This window comes from Lepidochelys kempii, chromosome 8 (genome assembly GCF_965140265.1).
Source record: "Lepidochelys kempii isolate rLepKem1 chromosome 8, rLepKem1.hap2, whole genome shotgun sequence".
NCBI lineage: Eukaryota > Metazoa > Chordata > Testudines > Cheloniidae > Lepidochelys > Lepidochelys kempii.
Genome location: NC_133263.1, coordinates 96,750,715 through 96,775,991, shown reverse-complemented (window position 1 = coordinate 96,775,991; position 25,277 = coordinate 96,750,715). Strand labels below are relative to the sequence as shown.

Genomic DNA, 25,277 nt, shown 5'->3' with positions numbered 1-25,277 from the left:
GTTTGGAGAAAAAAAATACATGTTTGAAGCTGCCATTGTTTCTACAGGTTTGAGAGGTAGTTGTGTTAGTCTGTATTAGCAAAAAGAACGAGGAGTACTTGTGTCATCTTAGAGACTAACAAATTTATTTGAGCATAAGCTTTCATGGGCTAAAGCCCACTTCATCAGATGCATGTATTTTCTATTGCATGCATCTGATGAAGTGGGCTTTAGCCCACGGAAGCTCAAATAAATTTGTTAGTCTCTAAGGTGCCACAAGTACTCCTAGTTCTTTTTATTGTTTCTACAGTTGCTCATGTCAACCTTGTTCAAATTTCAGCTTACGTATGTTTCCATCTGATCTCCCCACTGATACAGCAGTCTGCAAAGAGGTAAAGATTTATCTTTCTCTTATCTGTCTTACAGAACAAGATACAACTATAATTGTAGTATAGCATTAGCAGTTAAAATTTGTCTTCAGGTGAAACAAACAACAACCCATAGACCTTCCTTTGAATGAAACAAACCTCAAGATCATAGAAATCACAGAAATGTAGGGCTGGAAGGGACCTCAAGAAGTCATCTTGTCCATCCCTGGTGCTGAGGCAGGATTAAGTATACCTAGATCATACCTGACAGGTGTTTGTCTAATCTGTTCATAAAACCTCCAATGGTGGGGATTCCGCAACCTCTCTTGGTAATTTATTCCAGGACTTAACTATTCTTATGGTTACAGTGCTTTTCCTAATATCCAGCCTAAATCTTCCTTGCTGAAAACTAAGCCAATTACTACTTGTCCTACCCTCGGTGGATATGGAAAACGATTGGTCACCGGCATCTTTATAACAACCTTTTACATATTTGAAATGTGTTATCATGTCCTCTTCATCCTTTTCTTCTCTGAACGAAACATGCCCAATTCTTTCAACCTTTCCTTGTAGGTCATGTTTTCTAAACCTAAATTTTTTTTGTTCTCCTCTGGATTTTATGATTCTGTACATATTAATTCTCCATTATAGCACTTCCAATGCTAAATAAAATTGTGAGTCTCCCAAATGCCTTTACACAAATAGCATTAACACATAATTTTCTATATTACCCCAATATTCCACAAACAAATTTGACTGAAAGCTGTCATGTTGCCTAAAAAAGTCCATTATTTATACCAGGTAGGTTTTTACCCACATATCCTGCAGTAGTTGGCTTGATTGTTATACTGTTCTGAAATACTTTGTAATTTGAATAAGTTTTTCTTTTGACCCAAAAAGATTTTAAATTTAATCTCAAAAAACTACTAAGTAGCTTTGTGTGCTTCCTGAATAAAGAGAAATACAGAACCCTGTGTTTCAGGTTTTTGCTTTGCCCAGAGAAAAATCTCTGTAGAAAAATAAATGTTTTTGTACTATTTTAAATTCTAAGTTTTAAATGTTTTTAGCTGCCCAGTGAAATAGTTTATTTCTATTGGACACTTTTTTTATCTGTGTACTCTCAAACCTATTGACTTTAAGGCTGTTTCTTTTCACTCTCCCTTGTTGTTTCCCACCCTCACTTTCTTCATTCATGCAGTATGGTACTTTTTGAGACTTTTGTAAATATCCTTTCTCACAACCTTGCTGAACCGGCATACGAAGCCAATGTTGCTCAATTGGAATATAAACTGGTGTCTGGAGAGCATGGTTTGATCATTCGAGTGAAAGGATTCAATCATAAACTACCTGTAAGTACTATTGCTATGTCCTCCTTACCTTACAGACCAACTAACCTTTTGCTGAAATTCACTTTCTAAACAACTCAAAGGCCTGAAATATTGGTGTCTTAATTTCAATTAATCTATTAATGGTTTTTCAACTATTTATTGATAATAGTTTTGCATACTATTAGTCCAGTTAACTCATGGACTTCCTGAAGAGTCGCTCAGAAACCAGCAGGATCAGTGAGTGCAGATTTGCAGGTTAACAGGGAGACATTGTGACAAAGATTGATAATGGGTGGGTAGGAAGGGAGAAAGAAACAGGCTCTTTGATGCATTGGGGCATGAAAATCCAATTAAAAGATTCTAAAAGTAAAATCTGACATACTTTATTTTATCTTAACCAAAGTTTTAAAAAAGATTATTCTTTAATTGCATGGAGTGATTAGGAGGATATCTTTGTCATGTAATAGAATCATAGAATCATAGAATATCAGGGTTGGAAGGGACCCCAGAAGGTCATCTAGTCCAACCCCCTGCTCAAAGCAGGACCAATTCCCAGTTAAATCATCCCAGCCAGGGCTTTGTCAAGCCTGACCTTAAAAACCTCTAAGGAAGGAGATTCTACCACCTCCCTAGGTAACGCATTCCAGTGTTTCACCACCCTCTTAGTGAAAAAGTTTTTCCTAATATCCAATCTAAACCTCCCCCACTGCAACTTGAGACCATTACTCCTCGTTCTGTCATCTGCTACCATTGAGAACAGTCTAGAGCCATCCTCTTTTGAACCCCCTTTCAGGTAGTTGAAAGCAGCTATCAAATCCCCCCTCATTCTTCTCTTCTGCAGGCTAAACAATCCCAGCTCCCTCAGCCTCTCCTCATAACTCATGTGTTCCAGTCCCCTAATCATTTTTGTTGCCCTTCGCTGGACTCTCTCCAATTTATCCACATCCTTCTTGTAGGGTGGGGCCCAAAACTGGACACAGTACTCCAGATGAGGCCTCACCAATGTCGAATAGAGGGGAACAATCACGTCCCTCGATCTGCTCGCTATGCCCCTACTTATACATCCCAAAATGCCATTGGCCTTCTTGGCAACAAGGGCACACTGCTGACTCATATCCAGCTTCTCGTCCACTGTCACCCCTAGGTCCTTTTCTGCAGAACTGCTGCCTAGCCATTCGGTCCCTAGTCTGTAGCTGTGCATTGGGTTCTTCCGTCCTAAGTGCAGGACCCTGCACTTATCCTTATTGAACCTCATCAGATTCCTTTTGGCCCAATCTTCCAATTGGTCTAGGTCCTTCTGTATCCTATCCCTCCCCTCCAGCGTATCTACCACTCCTCCCAGTTTAGTATCATCCGCAAATTTGCTGAGAGTGCAATCCACACCATCCTCCAGATCATTTATGAAGATATTGAATAAAACCGGCCCCAGGACCGACCCTTGGGGCACTCCACTTGATACCGGCTGCCAACTAGACATGGAGCCATTGATCACTACCCGTTGAGCCCGACAATTTAGCCAGCTTTCTACCCACCTTATAGTGCATTCATCCAGCCCATACTTCCTTAACTTGCTGACAAGAATACTATGGGAGACCGTGTCAAAAGCTTTGCTAAAGTCAAGAAACAATACATCCACTGCTTTCCCTTCATCCACAGAACCAGTAATCTCATCATAAAAGGCGATTAGATTAGTCAGGCATGACCTTCCCTTGGTGAATCCATGCTGGCTGTTCCTGATCACTTTCCTCTCATGCAAGTGCTTCAGGATTGATTCTTTGAGGACCTGCTCCATGATTTTTCCAGGGACTGAGGTGAGGCTGACTGGCCTGTAGTTCCCAGGATCTTCCTTCTTCCCTTTTTTAAAGATTGGCACTACATTAGCCTTTTTCCAGTCATCCGGGACTTCCCCGGTTCGCCACGAGTTTTCAAAGATAATGGCCAGTGGCTCTGCAATCACAGCCGCCAATTCCTTCAGCACTCTCGGATGCAACTCGTCCGGCCCCATGGACTTGTGCACGTCCAGCTTTTCTAAATAGTCCCTAACCGCCTCTATCTCCACAGAGGGCTGGCCATCTCTTCCGCATTTTGTGATGCCCAGCGCAGCAGTCTGGGAGCTGACCTTGTTAGTGAAAACAGAGGCAAAAAAAGCATTGAGTACATTAGCTTTTTCCACATCCTCTGTCACTAGGTTGCCTCCCTCATTCAGTAAGGGGCCCACACATTCCTTGGCTTTCTTCTTGTTGCCAACATACCTGAAGAAACCCTTCTTGTTACTCTTGACATCTCTGGCTAGCTGCAGCTCCAGGTGCGATTTGGCCCTCCTGATAACATTCCTACATGCCCGAGCAATATTTTTATACTCTTCCCTGGTCATATGTCCAACCTTCCACTTCTTGTAAGCTTCTTTTTTATGTTTAAGATCCGCTAGGATTTCACCATTAAGCCAAGTTGGTCGCCTGCCATATTTACTATTCTTTCGACTCATCGGGATGGTTTGTCCCTGTAACCTCAACAGGGATTCCTTGAAATACAGCCAGCTCTCCTGGACTCCTTTCCCCTTCAAGTTAGTCCCCCAGGGGATCCTGGCCATCCGTTCCCTGAGGGAGTCGAAGTCTGCTTTCCTGAAGTCCAGGGTCCGTATCCTGCTGCTTACCTTTGTTCCCTGCGTCAGGATCCTGAACTCAACCAACTCATGGTCACTGCCTCCCAGATTCCCATCCACTTTTGCTTCCCCCACTAATTCTACCCGGTTTGTGAGCAGCAGGTCAAGAAAAGCACCCCCCCTAGTTGGCTCCTCTAGGACTTGCGCCAGGAAATTGTCCCCTACGCTTTCCAAAAACTTCCTGGATTGTCTATGCACCGCTGTATTGCTCTCCCAGCAGATATCAGGAAAATTAAAGTCACCCATGAGAATCAGGGCATGCGATCTAGTAGCTTCCGTGAGCTGCCGGAAGAAAGCCTCGTCCACCTCATCCCCCTGGTCCGGTGGTCTACAGCAGACTCCCACCACTACATCACTCTTGTTGCACACACTTCTAAACTTAATCCAGAGACACTCAGGTTTTTCTGCAGTTTCGTACCGGAGCTCTGAGCAGTCATACTGCTCCCTTACATACAGTGCTACTCCCCCACCTTTTCTGCCCTGCCTGTCCTTCCTGAACAGTTTATAACCATCCATGACAGTACTCCAGTCATATGAGTTATCCCACCAAGTCTCTGTTATTCCGATCACGTCATAGTTCCTTGACATCACCAGGACCTCCAGTTCTCCCTGCTTGTTTCCAAGGCTTTGTGCATTTGTATATAAGCACTTGAGATAACCTGTTGATCGCCCCTCATTGCCAGTATGAGGCAGGAGCCCTCCCCTCACAGACATTCCTGCCTGTGCTTCCTCCCGGTATCCCGCTTTAGCAAACTAACAATGAATCAGGAAGTTGCCATCTTTGCTCTTTGAGATATATGTACCTTGAGACAGGAGAAGGGCAGCTGAGCATGTGGACACAACAAAGAGGCAGGAGTATTTTAAACATTTTGTAAGGAAAGTTGCTGTTTTGAAAGGTGCCTCACTTTGGTTTAATATTTATATATAATACCAAATAACAGAAAATATGATGTAGACCTTAAACCTCTACCTTCTTTATTGTATGCATTTGTGTGCATGCACACACTCAGCTTTCCTTAAAAAGATTTGAATGTTTGTTTATCTAGTAGATAAATGTGATTATATCCCATTACATAATGCCTTAGAACACTTATTGAAATGATACATACTTTTTTTTTCAAATAGCTAAGTATGCAGATGTGAAGAACTTTAACTTCTAATTTTCTTCACTTTAAAGCACTGGGTATGTGGAGTTATAAAGAACCTTAATTATAATATAAGTTTTCATAGTTTTTTGTAAATACTGACCATGTCTTTCTGTGATGTGTGTGTAAATGTAATCATATTAATATCTTTTGGGGTGAGGTTTTTTTTTAAAGGTATGTGTTCAGTGATAAGGTCTGAAGGCCATGGAGATTTGGGGGAGAAAATTAGAAGGGGTGACTCCACTAGGGGGACTGCAGTAGGAGCACAGCTGGTGCACTCCTCAAACAGCTGTGACTTCTGAATAGCCGTTATAGACAAAGATGGATAAGATGCAAGTTCCCCCTGATTGTAGGAGTGTCCTAGAGACCAAGGCAAATGGTGAGGGGGATCTGTGGGGAGGCATAGATACCCCATGTCATGTGGAATTGGAGTGGGAAGCAAAGAACACAGCATGGAAGAGAGCAAGAAGGGTGAGCTACCATCAAGAGAGGGAGCAGATCTGGGTCATGGAGCGTAGACAAGCAAGGGAGAAGCATGGTGATGCATTGGCTGGTGGGCAACAGGCAATGCCTAATAGGCTGTATGGGCAACAGGCTTGATGGGCGTATCAGTTGCTGACTGCTGCTGCCATTGCCTGGATAAGTATAGCTCCTGTTGTCAACAGGTGTGTTCCCAACTGCTCTTCTGTGGTACCTGCTGGTGCCTGTGACTGTTGATTATTTGTTCAATATGACAGGGTTCCCTATCTACATGAAGAATCTTTGATATGGGATTAACTCCACCCATCGGTGGTGTAGAAGATCAGTTGCAAACGCAGCCACTGATGACAGGATCCTTACATATTGAGCAAATTATTTTCTTGGTAATGTTAACAGTAGTTCCAGCTCCCATGACTTTTTTTTTTTTTTGGTGCATAATGGGATTTCAGAAGGTGCTAGAGTTTGTCTCGTGATATCCTCCAGCCCCTTCATGAAGTTCAGCCTGCCAAAAGCTAACAGAATCTCTCCCCTCCCCTTGCCTTTCTCACAGGGATGGCGGAGAGAGCAAAGAGTCCAGCAGCTCAGTGCAGCTCTGCTCCCTCCTTCCTGGTCCGCTCTGCCTGCCATTCTCACCGGAGGGGAGGAGAAGAAGGGAGCAAAGAGCCCAGCAGCTCAGGGCAGCTCTGGCTCCTTCCCTTGCTCCCCTATCCCCTTCTGTGAGAAAAATTGACAGGATGGTACCTTGGCTCCTCCTTCCCATTCTCCCTCCACTGCACCCTGCCTGGGAAGGGCAGAAGGGGGTAAAGAACCCTGGAGCTTGCCCCCCTTAGTCTGCAAAGGGGAAGAGGGAACCCTGCAGCAGCTCCCCTCTCCCCAGGTCTGGGAGAGGAGGGTGAAACCCCTAGAAGGAGCAGAGGTGGTGGGGCAATGGGTTGTGGGGGCTGAACTGAGGAGGCTGGGGACTGATGTGGGTGCTGAACTTGGTGGGGACAGAACTAATGGGGGGATGTGGGAAAAGGATTAATTGCTGGGCATGGGATGGGTGGACATGGGGTGAGAGCTTCTGCAGCAGGACCAAAATCACCTTACCCTATACATTTGTAAGAGTGGGCAACACTAATTCTCTCGCTTACATACACACACTCACTGTAGCTGAGGTCTGGCCTGTCATGAGTAATTAGTATGTGAAGGGAGGCCTCATGTCTGGAAGGATAGAGTTAGGAAGGTAGGATCATTAGGCTGAAAACAGAATGTTTGTGCTAAATAAGATCAGTAACTAGGTTAGTAAGCTAAGAAAACAGAATATCTGAGCCAGCTAAGGTAAGAGGAGAACACCAGGAAACCACTTACTAACAGTGGAAGAGATAAGTTAGGAATGTAGAGAGAAGGTAAAGAGTAGTTGGAGTGTGGAGAATGCATTACAGAGCATGCTGCACATGGATTCGTTCCTGAAAAGTAACCAAGTCAATCCCAAAATGTGTGGTGCAATGTAATGTGTAAATGTATATAAAGGAAGAGGTTTTCTGTGTAACATTGGATGTGTGGTACGCCCTATACCCACCATGTACACTTGGGTCTGATCAACTCAATATAGCTTTTCTGAACACCAAATAAAGGAGCCTGACTGACGAAATCTAGAGTCAAACTAAGTTTTCTGGATCCCAGAGAACTGGATGAAGTGCTCTCCCAGAACTGAACAAGGTGTTCTGGATAAACTGAGTGGAGAAGGTCTTAAAGGGAAAATGCATTCATGCAAACATGCGCATGTGCGCTCACGGCAGGGGGAGTTCAAAACTCAAAGGACAGACCTAAAAAACCATGTAATCTTCTTTTAAAAACTCATGATTTTCTGAGCCAATCTCATGATTTTTGTGTGTCTTTCTCATGATTTTTAATCTCTTGAAATTGTCAAAACTGCATTAATTCACCTAAATTACAAACACGGCAGTCAAAATATTTGTGCAGTGTGGGTGAGTTTGACACTAGGAGAATCTTAACTTTCATTTTCTGAGTTTTATGCATTTAATTTATAACACTGCAATAAAACAAACTGTGAATACATTTTACATTATTAAAAATTAGCTATAAAAAATAGTTAGTTTTCTTTTAACCTTAATGAGATCCGTACAGATTTAACAAAATTCTTCATTGATCTGAATGTTCTGAGCATGAGATATCCTGGCAGTTGTTAGCTTATTCTTAACCAATTAATGTATTTATTCAAGACCTTATTAGAATGTTTACTAGATCTGTACGGTGCAGTTCACGTTGATCCATGGATTATTAGATGAGCCTCCTTTTTCATATAAGATATAATTCAAAATAATCTTCTCTGGCAAAAAAATATTCTTCTATTTGGTAAAAATGGTTCAGAAAACCATATTTTATTTTCTTTCCAGCTGCTCTTTCAGCTCATCATTGACCACTTGTCTGACTTCAGTTTTACTCCAGCGGTTTTTGAGATGATAACAGAGCAGCTAAAAAAGACTTACTTTAATATTCTGATCAAGCCAGAGATGCTGGCCAAGTGAGTGTCTGTGAGAAGGTTAATTAGATAAACTATAGTGGAATTAAATTTAACATTTGTGTATGGGGGGAAAATGCCAAAGAAGCCCACCGCTGTATCATTTAACTTCAGAAAGGGGAACTACATAGAAATGAGGAAGCTAGTTAAATGGAAGTTGAAAGGCACAGTCATAAAAGTGAAATGCCTGCAAACTGCACAGAAACTTTAAAAAAACACCATAATAGAGGCTCAAATTAAATGTATACCCCAAATTAAAAAACATAGAGGACCAAAAAAGTGCTACCATGGCTAAACAACAAAGTGAAAGAAGCCAAAAGGCATCCATTAAAAATTGGAAGTTAAATCCTACTGAAGAAAATAGAAAGGAGCATAAATTCTCACAAATCAAGTGTAAACGCACAGTTAGGCAGGCCAGAAAAGAATTTGAAGAGCAACTACCTAAAGCCTCAAAGATTAAAAGTAATTTTTTTTTTAAGTACACCAGTAGCAGGAAGCCTGCCAAGCAATCAGTGGGGCCACTGGATGATCAAGGTGCTAAAGGAAGATAAGGCCGTTGTGGAGAAGCTAAATGAATTCTTTGAATCGTTCTTCACTACAGAGGCTGTGAGGGAAATTCCCACACCTAGGGCATTCTTTTTCAGTGACAAATCTGAGGAACTGTCCCAAATTGAGATGTTAGTAGAGGAGGTTTTGAAACAAATTGATAAAGTAAACAGTAAAAAGACACCAGGACCAGATGGTATTCACCCAAGAGTTCTGAAGGAACTCAGATATGAAATTTCAGAACCGCTAAGTGTGGTATGTAAATCCGCTTCTGTACCAGATGACTGAAGGATTGCTAATATGACACCAATTTTTAAAAAAAGGTTCCAGAGGTGATCCTGGCAATTACAGTACAGGCCGGTAAAGCTAACTTCAGTACAAGGCAAATTGATTAAAACTATAGTAAAGAACAGAATTATCAGACACTTGGATGAACTGGATTGGTTGGGGAAGAGTCAACACAGCTTTTGAACAGGGAAATCATGCCTCAGTTTATTAGAATTCTTGGAGGGGGTCAACAAACATCTGGACATCTAGGGTGATCCAATGGATAGAGTGTACTTGGCCTGTCAGAAAGCCTTTGACAAGATCCCTCACCAGAGGTTCTTAAGCAAAGTAAGCAGTCCTGGGATAAGAGGGAATGTCCTCTCATGGATCAGTAATTGGTTAAAAGATAGGAAACAAAAGGTAGGAATAAATGGTCAGTTTTCAGAATGGAGAGAGAGAGGTAAATAGCGGTATCTTCCAGGGATCTGTACTGGGACTAGTGCTGTTCAACATATTCATAAATGATCTGGAAAAGGGGGTAAACAGTGAGATGGCAAAATTTGCAGACAGTACAAAATTATTCAAGATAGCTAAGTCCAAAGTAGATTGCAAAGAGTTACAAAGGAATCTCACAAAACTGGGTGACTGGGCAACAGGCTGGAAGATGAAATTCGGTGTTGATAAATGGAAAGTAATGCACATTGGAAAACATAGTCCCAACTATTCATACAAAATGATGGGATCTAAATTAGCTGATTTCAAGAATGAGATCTTGGAGATGATATAGATATTTATCTGAAAACAATCCTCAGTGTGTAGCAGCAGTCAAAAAAGCTAACAGAATTTTAGGAATTACTAGGAAGGGGATAAATAATGAGACAGAAAATATCATAATGCAATTATATAAACCCATGGAATGCCCACACTTTGAATATTGAATGCAGTTCTGGTCGTCCCATCTCAAAAAAAGATATATCAAAATTGGAAAAGGTACAGAGAAGGGCAACAAAAATGATTAAGTATATGGAACAGCTTCCATCTGAGGAGAGATGAAAAAAGCCTGGGCATTTTGAGCTTGGAAAAGATACGAGTGAGGGGGGAATATGATAGAGGTCTACAAAATCATGAATGGTGCGGAGAAAGTGAGCGATGTGGTGTTTACTTCTTCACATATCACAAGAACCAGGGGTCACCCAATGAAATTAGTGGGCAGCATGTTTAAAACAAACAAAAGGAATTCTTCACACAATGCACAGTCAACCTGTGGAGCTCATTGCCTGGGAAAGTTTGAAGGCCAAAATTATAACGGTGTTCAAAATCCAGAATGCAAGTTCCTGGAGGATAGGTCCATCAATGGCTATTAGCCAAGATGATCAGGGCTCCAATCCAATGCTTTGCGTGTCCCTAGCCTCTTGACTGCCAAAAGCTGAGAGAGGACGACTGGTGATGGATCACTCAATGATTGCCTGTTCTGTTTATTCCCTTTCAAACACCTGGTATTGGCCACTGTCAAAAGACAGGATACTGGGCTAGATGGACTACTGGTCTGACCCAGTATGGCCGTTCTGTCAAAGTTTGACTCAGACTCACAATTTATCAGACCACTCTGTTTTATTAGCAAAGCTGCTCTGCTAATAATACATTTAGAAGTGAGCCCCCCGAGTGGGGCTTGTGTCTTTTGATTTATACAGTTTTTTGGAGAACAAGTTACAGAGAAGTTACAGACAAAAGAAGAAAAAGATTTTAGTCACCACCCTTCGAGATCCCTGAGACTAGTCACGTATCTTCAATTACCTGCCACCCTTAACAGTCTCCTTTAACAGCTTCCAGTTAACTAATTGCCCTTCACACCTTCCATTCTGATGCTTGCTTCTTAGACGTGCTGGCTCTATCTTAATTGCTTCTCCATTCAAAAGCTAACTGTCCCTACGTGTGCTCCCTCAGATACTTTGTAACATGTTTTGGCATGCCCTCTCATATACAATGTATCCAGCATGTCCCCTTATGCAATGTTATACTTCCACAGTTCTTATGTTCATATCTGTACATACCTAGAAACAAGTCTTTTGGATTACGAATTGGGGAAAAGAATTTTTTTTCATTCCATGCCCCACCCCCCAAATAATTATGGTTCTTGAGTGGCCTCTGCATATTCCCATTTGTGGGATCAAGACGCCTATGCTACAATCTTCCGGAATCTTCTGAAAAGCGGTGTCCTTCGCGGCCACTTGCCCATTTCCACTTTTTATCCTGGAAGGTCCTATTACCTGGGGTTTTCAGAACCCAAAGCAGTTTAGTTATCTGTTTCTCTCCAGGCGGTAAGCAATAAATCAATGGGGCACAGCTCATCTCTCTGATAAATAATTGGCACAAGCTAAAGGTCTTCTTAGAGTGCTTGCTCATGTCCATTCCATATTAGGTGTGTGTGCTCGCCACATGCACCGGTGCCAGAAGTTTTTCCCTCAGCAATATCCGTAGGGGACCGGCTTTGGCACCCTCTGGAGTGGCGCCCATATGGCAAGGTATAACGGGCACTGCCAGCTCCCTCCACCCTTAGTTCATTTTTGCCGCCAGTGATGTTGCTGGAACATCTGCTGCTTCGGCTAGCATTGGTTCCTTCTCTGTTCTTGCAAACTTTGAAATCCTGTAAAATAGTTATATATAGTTAGTAGTTTCTTAGTTACCCTGAGTAGTAGTTCTCGAACTCTTCGTTAGTCTGGACGGGACCCTGCCGGGGATCAGGCCATGCCCCAGTCCCCAGGCTTTAAGCCCTGCAATCGCTGCAAATGGCCTATGCCCATCAGCAATCCACATACCAGCTGCCTAAGGTGCTTAGGTGAAGGGCACATAAATGACAAGTTCTGTATCTGCAAGTCCTTCAAACCTAGGACAAAGAAGGAGCACGATATCTCTCTAGGGGCATTCCTAATGGAGTCGGCACTCACTCCGATAAAGGAGCAGCGGTCTGACTCCGCACCGAGCACCGTGGCCTCTGTGCGCAGTGCTCTCTTGGCACCGTCCACGAGCTGGCACCAGTCTCCCTCCACGGCTCCAGTCAAGCAGCCGAAAAAGACTGTGAGGGGAAGATCTCCTACCTCCCACCAAGGAAAGGAAAGGGCAGGGGGAGAGCCAAGATCCGTGTCGGGCAGCTCAACATCCCCCTCGGGAAGTTGGACCCCCGCTCAAATCAAGCAGTGCAGCCCATACCATGCTTTGCCTGTGACTCTAGATAGTGATGCAGACCCCAGACAGCTTCAGGTGCCATTGACGCCTGAAGCCCTTCAAGTTTTGTTCTCGACAGGGTCTAAGCAAGGACACTCTCTCCGATGCCTTCCTCCTGTCATGGTCAGGGAGCCTGATGTACCCGTTCCCTCTGATTCTGTTAATCAGCAGGGCCCTGGCAAAGTTCAAGAGAGACAAGGTACAGGTTGTCATGATTGCCCCAACATGGCCTCGCAAGCCCTGGTTCAGCATGCTCACGAGCCTGTCAGCGGCCCCTCCCTGGCCCCTGCCCAACGGATCGGACCTGCTGTCACAGGACTATGGTCAACTCCTACACCCCAACCTCGGGTCCCTTCACCTCTCGGCGAGGATGCTGAGTGGCTGATTCTGGAGGAGTGGACCTGTTCAGAAGGAGTGCAACAGGTCCTCCTGGAAAGTAGGAAACCCTCAACTAGACTGACTTACCTGGCCAAGTGGACGAGGTTTTCCCTCTGGGCGTCTGAACGGGGCATCTCTCCCTCGCATTCCTCCATACAGACTGTCCTGGACTACCTGCTTCATTTGAGGCACCAGGGCCTGGCGCACTCTTCCATTAGAGTGCATCTTGTGGCCATCTCCACTTTCATCCACTGATCCAAGGACAGACAGTGTTTTCCCATGACAAGACGGTCAGATTCCTGAAGGGGCTTGAGAGACTCTTCCCACAGGTATGGGCCCCTGTCCCACAGTGGGATCTTAACTTGGTCCTCTTTAGGCTCACTGGCTTGCCCTTTTAGCCGCTGGGTTCCTGCTCCCTTTCCCATCTGTCAGCGTTGCTGGTGGCAATGACGTCAGCAAGACGGGTCTCTAAAATTAAAGCCTTGACCTCAGAACCTCCGTACATGGTCTTCTACAAAGATAAGGTTCAGTAGCAGCCCCACCCGGCCTTCCTGCTAAAGGTGGTCTCCGCTTTCCATGTGACCTAAGACATCTTCCTCCCGGTGTTCTGTCCCAAACCGTACAAGGAGAGGTGTCTTCATGCCCTGGACATCCGAAGGGCCTTGGTTTTTTACTTAGAATGTACCAAGCCTTTCCGAAAATTGACTCAACTCTTTGTCGCTACACTGGATAGGATCACCCCGTGTCCTCACAGAGGATTTCCAATTGGATTACGTCATGCATAAAGACTTGTTACAACCTGGCGGGGGTTCTGCTGCTGCCGATCGTCAGAGCCCACTCAAAAAGAGCACAGGCGTCTTCAGCGGCCTTCCTGGCGCACATCCCTTTCCCAGACATCTGTAGAGTCCCAACGTGGTCATCTGTTCACACATTTACCGCTCATTATGCTATCACTCATCAGGCCAGGGATGATGCCGGGTTTGACAGAGCTGTGTTGCAATCTACATGTCCATGAACTCCTACCCACCTCCAGGGGTACTGCTTGGGAGTCACCTAATATGGAATGGATGTGAGCAAGCGCTTGAAGAAGAAAAGACAGTTACCTTTTTTGTTACTGGTGTTCTTCAAGATGTGTTGCTCATGTCCATTCAGTGACCTGCTCTCCTTCCACACTGTCAGAGTTTCCAACAAGAAGGAACTGATGGTGGGGGGGAGCCGGTGGTGCCCCTTATACCATGCCATGTGGGCGCCACTCCAGAGGGAGCCAGAGCCCGTCCCCTACAGATACTGCTGAGGGAAAAACTTCCGGCATCGGTGCATGTGGCGAGCACGTACACCTAATATGGAATGAACATAATATAGAATGGACATGAGCAACACATCTCAAAGAACACCAGTTACGGAAAAGGTAACTGTCTTTGCTTTCACTGAAAATGACTTCTTTTTTTTTTTTTTTTTTTTTGAGATCTCAAGCTGACCTATACATATGCTGTTGCAGTAGGTTTAGAGCATCTTAAAACATTTTTATTTACTTAAATCCAAGAGATGGTTTTGAGGAATCAGAAGCCAGGCTTCGGGGGGGGGCCCACCTTCTATCTAGCTGCTGGTGAACTTAGATATCAGATCCTTGCCCAAAGAAAACTTCCTCAAACTGCTCCAAAGCACCCTTTCTACTAAACTCTTTATACATTTTCTCCAGACAAAGTACATAATTCATAATAGCCTCTAATAGTCTAACAATTTCTCTAGTAACAGACAATAACAGTTCATTATTCTCCTTAGCATCAAAGCATTTCTAGTCATAACAACAATAAACTTCCAAATTAGAGGCACCTAAAACGAAGGTCTTTGTCGAAACATTCCCTCTATTTTAATGGAACCTTCACTTTTTGTCCCAACCTTCCATTCTGATAGAAAAATTGCAAACATGCAGCTATTTGATGTTTGGTTTTCAGCTGACAGTGGCTGAACACACAAGATACCTGACTATAGTACTGTCAAATTCTGGGGCATACACAGTAATATCAAATTCAAGGGCTACAGTTAATTGTGTGCCACTGCACTTGTAATCGGAGATTTGTGGTAGCAGTGCGTGGTTGGGTTGTACATGTGCTGTCCCCATCTTGCGCTGCCACAGGCGGTTACATAGTGCTGTGCAACCAACCCCCGCCCTCAGTTCCTTCTCTGCTGCCTTTGGCTTTGCCTTTCCGATTTTTGAACATCCTTTTTGAAGTGTGGACACCAGAACCGGACACAGTATTCCAATGATCATCTTATCAATGGTTCATACCTCCTCCCTACATCCAAGAATCACATTAGCCCTCATAGCATATTTGGGTTCACTTCTATTTCCTCCAGGCTTGATATTGCTGGGAGATGCTGGGGAGGGAGGGAGTAGGAGGAGAGGGAGGGAGGTAGAGTTGGCTTCAGCTCTTACTGGTTGGACCCTATAATTAACCCTCTGCCTGTTCAGTTTTCAAATATATAGAGTGAAAATTTAAGATGTTTTTATTAATATGTTCTTCTGTTGTTTAAACAGCCTGTGCTACTCTGCAATTCTGCTTCTGATGACAGCTCACTTTGTGGAGTTCCTATAGCTGGCTGAGTAACATTGTGGGTTAAAAAACACCAGCAGTCTGAAATAGAGGTCCACAGAGTTAAATAAGTGGCCTAGAAAAGAAAAACAATCTGCGTTATGACACATCCTGGCAAAATTCAAAAGCAGTGTACAGTGTTATCCTGGGAACCAGTATTTAAGTCTTCCCCCAGGGATATTCCAAAGCAGTTGTGCCACTGAGGGCTCAGGTTACCCGAGACATTTTGGAGCTGAGGTAGGACTGAAGCTCTAGGGCAGATTAACCAGTACTTTGGTATTTCTGGTTAGGATTAGCTGAAATTGTGCTGGTCACAGAGCGTGGATAGAAGTAGTTCAGGATTTAAAGTCCCTATTGGGCAACACATTCTGAATTGACACTTAATTAAAACTATTCTTTTTTGTTGTTTATTACAGAGATGTGCATTCTTTAATTTTGGAGCATGGCAAGTGGTCTATGATAGATAGATACAGGAGATTAATGAAGGGCCTTTACACTGAGTCCCTCTCATCCTTTGTTAAGGGCTTCAAATCACATCTATATGTGGAGGGGCTAGTGCAAGGAAACGTCACAAGCAGAGTGAGTACTGTTCTCAGCAGCTGAAGCTGGAAGTCTATATTAATTGGTCAAACCACCACTTTTAGAAGTTGTTCAAACACAGTTGCCACAAACCACATTTATAACACTGTTTTGCCAGCCTATAACTTTGCTTGTTATACTAGCAGTTTTAGGGGTATCTCATGGAAGTGCAACTTACCCTGTTAACCTATGGGACAGCAAATGTAGACTGGCCACTGCTGATTTTCCCCCCATGTTGTTTAAATATGCTCAGTAATTTTTAAACTGCGTGGTGGTAAAAAAGGCCAAAGCCTGTTCGCACTTGTGCTCCCAGTGTTTGTTACCAGTGGAGCTCCCCTGGTGCTGGTACAACTGTGGAAAACTTCTCTAAAACTGCCAATGTAGGTACAGCCTATGTAGCAAAGTCAAACCATGTTAAGCCTCGCTAGGGTCCAGTTCTGTTATCTTTACTCTTACAAAACTCCTATTGAAGTCGGTGAAGGCTTTTTCCTGGGGACTGCTGGATCCAGCCATAGGTCTGATCTAGTCTAACTGGCTTTTTAAAACATGGATATAACAGGGTTTGGCCCCATTGATGCAGTGTCACAAACGTTGTGTGATCAGTGAGTATGGTGCATGAACCCATTTGCTGTCTTTGCTTTGTGTTCATCAGTTTTTCCTTGATCGGTAACATTTGTCCTTAGATCGTCAAGCCTTTTGGGAAATACACCCCTATATTGGCGGGAGTGGGGATTCTTGTAATGACAAACATGGGCATTGGCTGTTAGGAGAAATTGAGGTTTAGTGATGGATGGGTATTATGGAGCGTTTGAGATGTTTTGCACTAAGTGCTGTAGTTTGTGAGCTAAATGAATTTCAGGACCCTGGATGCCCTGCAGTTGCACAGCGAGGTCCTGCAGCACTTACCATAAACAGCTGTTTTTCTCTTGTTTGTTGGCACTGCCTCAGCAGGTGCCCAAGCTGCTCTTTCGCAGATTCTCACTGACTCCTTTTGTGCATATCCCTTGAAGCTTAGAGTCTCAGCAGACTCTGTAAATCATTTCTCTCATTTCCTTTCTTCTTTCCTGTCTTCCACGCTGGCCTTGTTGAGAGGCTACAAACTCCCAAACAAGAGACTGGATTGGAGATGTCTGTTTCTTCCCACAGAATAACATAGATGAGATCATGCTGTCACCTTGTAGGGGAAGTGAGAGACTTGTTGCTGGGCTAACCTCTAGCCAAAATGCTGTACTATGTGGCAAAGCTGGGGAGGACTGGACAGTTCTGTATTTGCTGGCCCCTTTCTGGATGGATGTAGAATGTATTGGAGCTGATGCTTAAAGGGCTAATAATCCCATTCTTCTAAATAAAGCTATGTTTATGTTTTATCTCCTAGGAATCAAAGGATTTTCTGAATTATGTTGTTCTGTGAGTATCTCTCTTTGGTTCTTTCACCTTTCCCCCTTGGGAACTATAATTATATTACAAAGTTATAAGTCTTGGTTAACATTTACTTTTCTTTTGTGGAGAGGAGAAAAATGTTGTAAACAATTGAAATTTCCTTTTTTTAAAAAGAAATGTTGTAACTATAGTGTCACTATTTTCTGGAAATCTTCTGGTTTTGGTGTTCAGATCTGATGGTTGTTCAAGTAGGATGTGATTTTAGATTTGTTGTAGAAGGGGGAGGGGATTGAAGCTGTTTTGAGTATTGAGGCACCTAGATTATGAAGATTATGGTTCTTTGTTTTGGGTTAAGGAATGGACAAGTGTTTGACACTTTGCTGTTTGGACTCCCTTCAGAAAACTGCAGTTCTTTCCCTTGCCACACCCATGTCCTGTTCAATTTCGAGTGGTAGACCTGCCAAACACACACCTACTCTGCAAGGTGAAAACCCTTAACAGAGGGGATGCCAACTCTGAAGTGACAGTCTATTATCAGGTAATGTGTTAAACATTTGAGTATACTCATTTATTTTCCTTGTGATGACTGCTGCTACTTGTTGTGCAGTCTGGATTAGGAAAGCCATCAGCATAAAAGTTCTCCAACCATTATTTTAAGAATATGTCTTGAATTCTAGTCATCCCATAAACACATGAACAAGGCCCAAGTTTCTAAAAACTCTTAATGAAGTTATAGTCTGTATTGTTTTGTGAAAATTCTAGATCTATTATGCATTATGCAGGCCTGTTGCATCCACTTCCACCGTGATATTGCCTTCCTTCCTCACCTTTTCTCCCACAGATTGTGCCTGTTGATGCCCCCTATTCTTTGATTACCTCAAGATTGTGTTTTCACCCATTCTGGTCCCTTTGCCTTGAGCAGCCCTTGTCTTCCACTCAGAGGGCTTCTTTGAGGACACATTGGAGGCCAGAAAGTCAGATTGCTTTTTTTAAATTGCAATGTACTTAATGGTGCAATCCGCTCTGAATGGCGCTCGCATTCTCTCTCTCTCAAAAAGGCCCCTCTAGTAACTTGGACCATAGCTCTTAGCTCCATGAGAAACCCCTAAACTGTTTTCAATTAATGTTTTTGGTTTTAGTCTGGGGCTAGGAGTTTAAGAGAATACACCCTTATGGAGCTGCTTGTGGTAAGTTTTGTTCATTTCCTAATAACGCTTGAGTGTTTATTAATGTGTGTCCATAGAGGGAGTATCTGTGTCCTATACATGACAGTGTCTGCCATGAAAACAATGGCTGGTGTCAAGATGAGACTACAGATCTTAGTGATACATGTGACCCACTTGAATTAGCCTTTTATTTCTCCTATAAGTGTTTGGGGAAACCCAATGAGTGGTTTCACTCATGAATTCAGTGGAGTAAACTTTCTTCCTATAAAACTTCCTGAATATCAGGATATCTTGTAATCCGGTTACATGGTTATAGTTTTACTCCATGCTAATTTCTTTCTGGGGCGAGGAGATTCATTGAGATTTAGGCTTTTCATTGTTTCTTGTTTTGATAATTTTTCGGTACTAAGTCTGAGTGAAAGCGGCCATTGTGGGATATCTGTTGCTCTAAATATGAATGTCTTCTGACTGAACTCATGCTGTATTCAGATGCACATGGAGGAGCCTTGCTTCAACTTCCTACGAACCAAGCAAACCCTTGGGTAAGTTCACTGCATTGGGTACAGCTCCTGTTCAGCTACTTTATCATATATGATGAGTCCTGTGTACTTTGTTACTATGGAAACTCCCTACTGCATGATAACTAACTCCTGACACAGTGTGGCTGAAAGTATAGTGTAACATACTAAAGCCAAAACCACCAATTTCTTTGGTGCCATGTAAGAATGGCAAGGTTATGTGCAGTAAAGCTCCTCTAAACTGGTCAAGTTACTCATCAGAAAAAATAATTGTCAGCAAGGGCTTGTCCTCCAGGTTAGAGTCCATAACCAGAAGGCAACATAATTTTGACTAAGCAGAAGACTATCTGTTTAGCTTGGTGATCAGCATTGACTCTGGCTGTGGAACTAGACTTCCTCAAAAGTAACATGCCTTCACTCTGTCTTCCAAGTAGCCACCACTATAGCTTTCCCAGGACCACATATGAAAAGGGTGGGGATTGCTGGACTTGAATTAACTCCTGTCACAACTGCAGCTACAACCCGTTCTACTTAGGCTCTTTACTGTGAACTAAGAGGCTCCAATAACTCTGACTGCACAGTACCTGGACTATCGGTAATGGTATGATTATGTCGTGGAGATCACGGATTCTGTGACTTTCTGGGACCGATGGGACTTCTTCTGCAGTGGCAGGGCTGGAGTACCTGTCAGCCCCATGGCTGCTGGAGTGTCCAGGGGTTGGGTCAGCCCCTTGGGGCTGGAGCAGTGGCAGGGTTGGAGCCACTGCTGGAGGGCAGTCCCTGGGCCACTGGAGCAATGGCTGGCGATTGGCCCTGGGGCTTCCAGAGCAGCTGGCCAGTGGGCTGACTGCTGGAGCAGTGGTCCCCAGGGCTGAAGCAGCAGCTGGGGTTGGGTCATCCCTCCTGGGGCTGGAGCAACTGTCTGAGGTCAGCCCTTTGGCAGTGCTTGATTGTTAGTCCTCCCCCACCCTGGTTATTTTTAGTAAAAGTCAGGGAAGGGAGAGGTCAGAGCCTTCCATGAATTTTGGTTTATTGCCCACATCCTGTTCCTGACTTTTACTAAAAATACCCATGACAGAATCTTAGCTTTTACTATAAGGGTTCTTGTAATTTCACAGAGCTGGAGTGCAGGATTTCTCAGAACATGAGTACTCACCTTAACTTGTTTGAACAAGAAAAGGCCAAGGGCACTTGATGCAAAGATTTGATATTTGTTATTTCAGAGGGAATCTTGAATTGATAGCTGCCTCATTGCTAAAACCTTAGATCTATGTATTGACAATATTCTAATTTAGTAATTGTGGATGGTAAATGTAAAGTGACTTGTAATTGTGAACTTTTTTTTTTCTCCTTTTGGTTTAAGCTACCATGTGTACCCTAAATGTAGAAATACATCTGGGATTCTTGGGTTCTCTGTTACCGTAACCACACAAGCAACCAAGAACAAGTGAGTTTTTATGGGTATATCTCGTTTAATCAATTGCTGGCCATTGCAGAGGCCTCGAGCATTGGTTTACCTCAGTTCCTTCTCCTGCTTTCTGCCTGGGGCATACAATAGTTAAATCTCCAGAGGGCTGTAATTCTTTGCTTTACTTCCAGTTATGGGGTTAGTGTGGTGTAGCTGGGTGATGTTGGCATCCTGTGATATACTGGAGGTTAGACTAGATGCTCTGGTGGTCCCTTCTGTTCTTAAACTGAATTTATTACTCTTAATAATTTAAAAGAGTGGTTAAATTGCATGTTAGTGTTTCCATCTCAGGGGCCTTTGGGCTTCTGTGGCTTTTCAGAGCTAAACTTTCCAGATCTCAGCTGAAGTAGTAGCTGTCTACCACCTTGTAAGCATATAGCCAAGTAATATTTCAGGACCCCTGATGTTTTTCCACAGTACTTTAGCACTGATATCTGTCTTGTGGCAATCTGTCTTGGACTGGTTATAGAGCTTCCATCCCAGAGAGAGATACAGGAGATGTGTTTTCTTTAAGACATCTTTAATGCACCGCCAGTTAGAGCTGTTGTATGTGCAGATAAGATATGTTATACATGGCTTCACCTAGTGGGTAACAGTATAGTACAGTTTAGCATTACCTCTCCCTCTTTAAGTTTTACAGTCCTACCATGTATAAAATTTTACAAAATAAACACTATCATGCTATCTTTAAAGTTCAGTACATATCATTTTGTTAAGTGTTTCTGAATTGTATGGGTTTTCTAATTACACAACCCAAATGTGTAACAACTTGGTCATCTGGCTGTCCATTAATTGCAGTGACTGTCTCTGGTCAGTTTGGAGTCTTTGAGTCATCATCTTCTTTTTCTGCATCTGCCATCTGTAAAGTTTGCTCTATTGATCTCAGATGATTTCACCTCTGAGAGGGGTTGAAGGCTATGGTAAGTCTCTTCTGATACAACTGTCACATCTGCTCCTGAGTCAGTTTTAAAGTAAATAGTCTTTCCATGAATATTCAGTTTCACTCTCCAGGCAGGCTCTGTATGATCACATGAGATAGATCCAAGAAACAGTGACTCTTGATTGTCTGTCTGTAATATGGGTCAACTCCCTGACTGCTTCGGTGCAGCAACGAGCTGCAAAATGTCTGTATTTTGTGCATTTATTATATCTTGCGCCTTTGGCTGTAAATACATGTCTTGGGCTATGAATTTTTCCACCTCTCCTGCATTTAGGCTGAAAGGCTTTGTAGCTAGCTTGGAATTTGTCCATTTTATTCTCAGGGGTCTTATGATAATTACTTTCAACAGTTATGCTGCATCTGTTTACAGCTCCTAAGCTGTTTCTTGCTTTTTAGGTTTGGTGAATTGCTCTTGGTTTTGCTGTTTCATCATCTCAGACTAGTTTGCTATTTAAATAGCTGTGTGTAGGATTAAGTCTGTTTTTAATTTTAGCTGCTGTGAAAGATTTTTATCTGCAAGCCCTGTAACTAATTTATCTCCAATATTTTCATGTTTTACAGTCTCAAAATCAGTTTTCTGTCAATGCAAGTAAAGCTGTGATAAGAGTCAACAGATTCTTCTGGTGGTTGAATTTTTTGGTGTAAACATGCCCTTTTATAAATCACATTTCTCTGAGGTATAAAGTATACATCGAAGATAGAGCCCTTTCATAGTAATTTCTGTGACTGTCTTCAGTAAATGTAAAATATTTAAAGATATGCTTCTCCATAGCATAAATTAAAGACTATGTCTGTATGTCTCCAGTTTCCTTGTGGAGTTTGGTTGCAAAGTAAAATCTTGCTAAATGTTACTTCCAATCTGTCCATTGCACCACCTAGTGGCTGAACTGTGTAATACAAAAAGAAAAGGAGTACTTGTGGCACCTTAGAGACTAACCAATTTATTTGTCTCTAATGTGCCACAAGTCCTCCTTTTCTTTTTGCAAATACAGACTAACATGGCTGTTACTCTGAAACCTGTGTAATACAGTTTGCCTGCACTGAAAAGTGTCCTCATGGCTCTCACACAATAGAGCTGGTCCTGGGTGGTTCTTCTCATTTGCAATCTGTTCAGGAGCAGAGTCTGATTTCCATATTACAAGTATCACACCACAGATTCTCCATTTAAGTTAGGTGACTTCTTATTTTCGAGCGTGTAAAATGCCCCTATGACATATGACATGTATAGTTTTAACATATCAACCTTATTTGATAGAGAATTTACTGACGTTTTAAGAAATTAGTGATTAATGGTGAAAATTTTGAGCATGTGTGAATCTGATCAACCAGTGGTGGTCTTTTCATGCCACACATTGTGGTCTATTTAAGATAACAATGATGTGCTTATATTGCCTCCAACTTCATTTACCACTGAACTGAGTAAAGCATTTTAATCTTTTTGCTGGGTTTATTTCACCTTTGATTTTTATTGTCCACTCTGCTAGGGTGCTTCAAAGATGACTCTCTGAAGCTGTATGCATGTGTGGTATTCAGTTAGCTCCATAGGGTGCACTTCTTTAGTAGATTCTGTGTAATCACAGCCATGACTCATACTTTCCACATACAGTTTTAATCTTAGGCTCTAATGCTACAAAGAGCTCAGATGGAGGGGGAAAGGTCAGGGTTCCCTTTTCGTCTACCCATAGTCCCTAGGGGCATTGTGGGGACTCTCCCTCTGAAATCCTGATGGGTGGTCAGTGATAAAGTGCAGTGTAAGGTGTTCCCTCATGAGGGGGCTCGGCAAACTAGTTCCCCCACTCACTTTTCAAGATCATCACTTTTGAGAACACTCCTCCTTTTCTCTATTTCAGTGTCACACGGCACAGCATTTCTAATGTTTTATGACACACACAAGAACATTAGACTACTGTATAGTAAATGATACTTGACTTACTTTTCATAGGCCAGTAAAACCCATCTCAGTTTTCAACGATCTAAGTGAATGGCCGTTTCAAATGCTATTTTATCTTAAACTCAGAGTTCATGATAAACTGGTTTGATTCAACATCTTATCACTGATTTTAAATAGATTTATTGCTGATCATTAATTTTTAACAAAACAGAAGCAGGGAATCTGGGAACAATAATAATATACAGCCTTCTTTTCTTTGTCTGTGCACCCCTCCAAGTTGCTGCATGTTTTTTCCTTGGAAATGTCAGCCCAATGGACATAGCAGTTGGGAAACACTTGTTTAAACAGTGTTCACACCTCTATCACACCTGCTTCCCTACAGTCCTTTAGCTTGTGTCTGGGACCCAGGCTCATGTTTTCTCGATGACTTAGAACTGCTTGCTTGCAAATTTCTGCCATGCCCTTACCTATCAGGATTAAAAGAAGTAGAAGTAGTATTGGCTTCCTGCATATAAATCTTTAGTGGTCTTATGTGAAAGGACTGGCTAGTTTTATTTGTCAAGTTACCTTATTTCTTAGGACAGGGAAAGGTTAAAAATTGAAACTGACAGTGTCTTTCCTTTATATGCTCCTGAGCAAACAGGTTATGTTCTGTGGGCTTTCCATGCCTCTCAAAAATCTTGTTTTTCCTCATCCCTTCTTGTTTAGTTTCTCCTTAGGATAATGAAGGACTCACTTTTGCAAACAGCAAAGCATGTTCTTAGCTCCAGATTTAAAACTACTGATTTCACCCCACTTATTTATTAAGTTCTGCTAATGTTATTCATATGGTTCCTAACATTTCCCTTATTCCTTTCAGCTCTGAATTAGTTGACAAGAAAATAGAAGAATTTCTTTTGTACTTTGAGGGGAAAATGAGGCTTCTAACTGAAAAAGCATTCAGGACTCAGGTAAAATTGGAAAAGCAGCCCAAACACAGCCTCATAAGAATGGCTCTGATCATTCCCATATTGTTAAAAACAGAACATGCAAGATCTTTGTAGAGGGAGAAAGTGGAAGTGATGAGATACTGGAGCTCCATGGTCATGCTTCCTGGCATGGGCTGCAGTGCACAGTAGCATTTTCTGAAATTGGCACTGAACTAAAGACAGGGCACTTCGATTTTTTTCCTTTTTTGGCTTTGGACTTTTCCCTTCCTGAGATTGGACTCTTGTTTTTCTGGAAAGCTCCCGATGAGCTCAGGGGACACATGCAGCCTTGTTCAATGGATGCCAGGACTAGTAGTATTTCAGTACTCAAAGCAAATGTCCCAACTTTAGAGGCCGACAGTTGCATTTAACACAAGTTCAACCTTTACTTTGAATCATACGATACACAGCAGCCTGAGCTAGCTAAACCCTTTTGAAGCAGAATTCCACCCCTTTCCTGATATGGTGCCTTCTGTGTAAGAGTAATAATAATCAGTGTGTTTTTACAGGTCAGTGCTCTAATACATATTAAAAAATGTGAAGATTCCTATCTTGGAGAAGAGGTGGATAGAAATTGGAATGAAGTAATGTCTCAGCAGTATCTTTTTGACAGACTTGCCTATGAGGTAGTGAATGAAACTTAAAAATCAACCAATGTTATTGTCTTACTGTGTCTCACTAGATACTTATATTTGAAATATAGAGTGAAATTCTGGCTCAATTAAAGTCAATGGCAAATTCTCTCTGACTTTACTGGCGCCAGGCTTACGCCAATACTGAATATTGCTTCATGAATAGAAAGTTTAACCTCTTGTCAATACAGTGACCTAGTATTAAGAATTAATATGGAGCCCTGGAGGGTGGAGTCAGTACC

The 25,277-nt window shown here is 42.6% G+C and overlaps 1 protein-coding gene across 1 annotated transcript in view; it reads left to right on the top strand.

Annotated features, from left to right (window-relative positions):
- LOC140916269 (nardilysin-like) overlaps positions 1–25,277 on the top strand; it is an 89,005-nt gene that overhangs the window by 61,579 nt on the left and 2,149 nt on the right. The window contains exons 19-29 of the mRNA XM_073357655.1: positions 320–371; positions 1,546–1,696; positions 8,362–8,489; positions 15,910–16,072; positions 17,448–17,479; positions 17,852–17,990; positions 18,592–18,639; positions 19,108–19,160; positions 20,500–20,583; positions 24,295–24,385; positions 24,913–25,029. Coding sequence (XP_073213756.1) covers positions 320–371; positions 1,546–1,696; positions 8,362–8,489; positions 15,910–16,072; positions 17,448–17,479; positions 17,852–17,990; positions 18,592–18,639; positions 19,108–19,160; positions 20,500–20,583; positions 24,295–24,385; positions 24,913–25,029 — 1,058 coding nt within the window. The remainder of the gene's footprint in view (positions 1–319; positions 372–1,545; positions 1,697–8,361; positions 8,490–15,909; positions 16,073–17,447; positions 17,480–17,851; positions 17,991–18,591; positions 18,640–19,107; positions 19,161–20,499; positions 20,584–24,294; positions 24,386–24,912; positions 25,030–25,277) is intronic.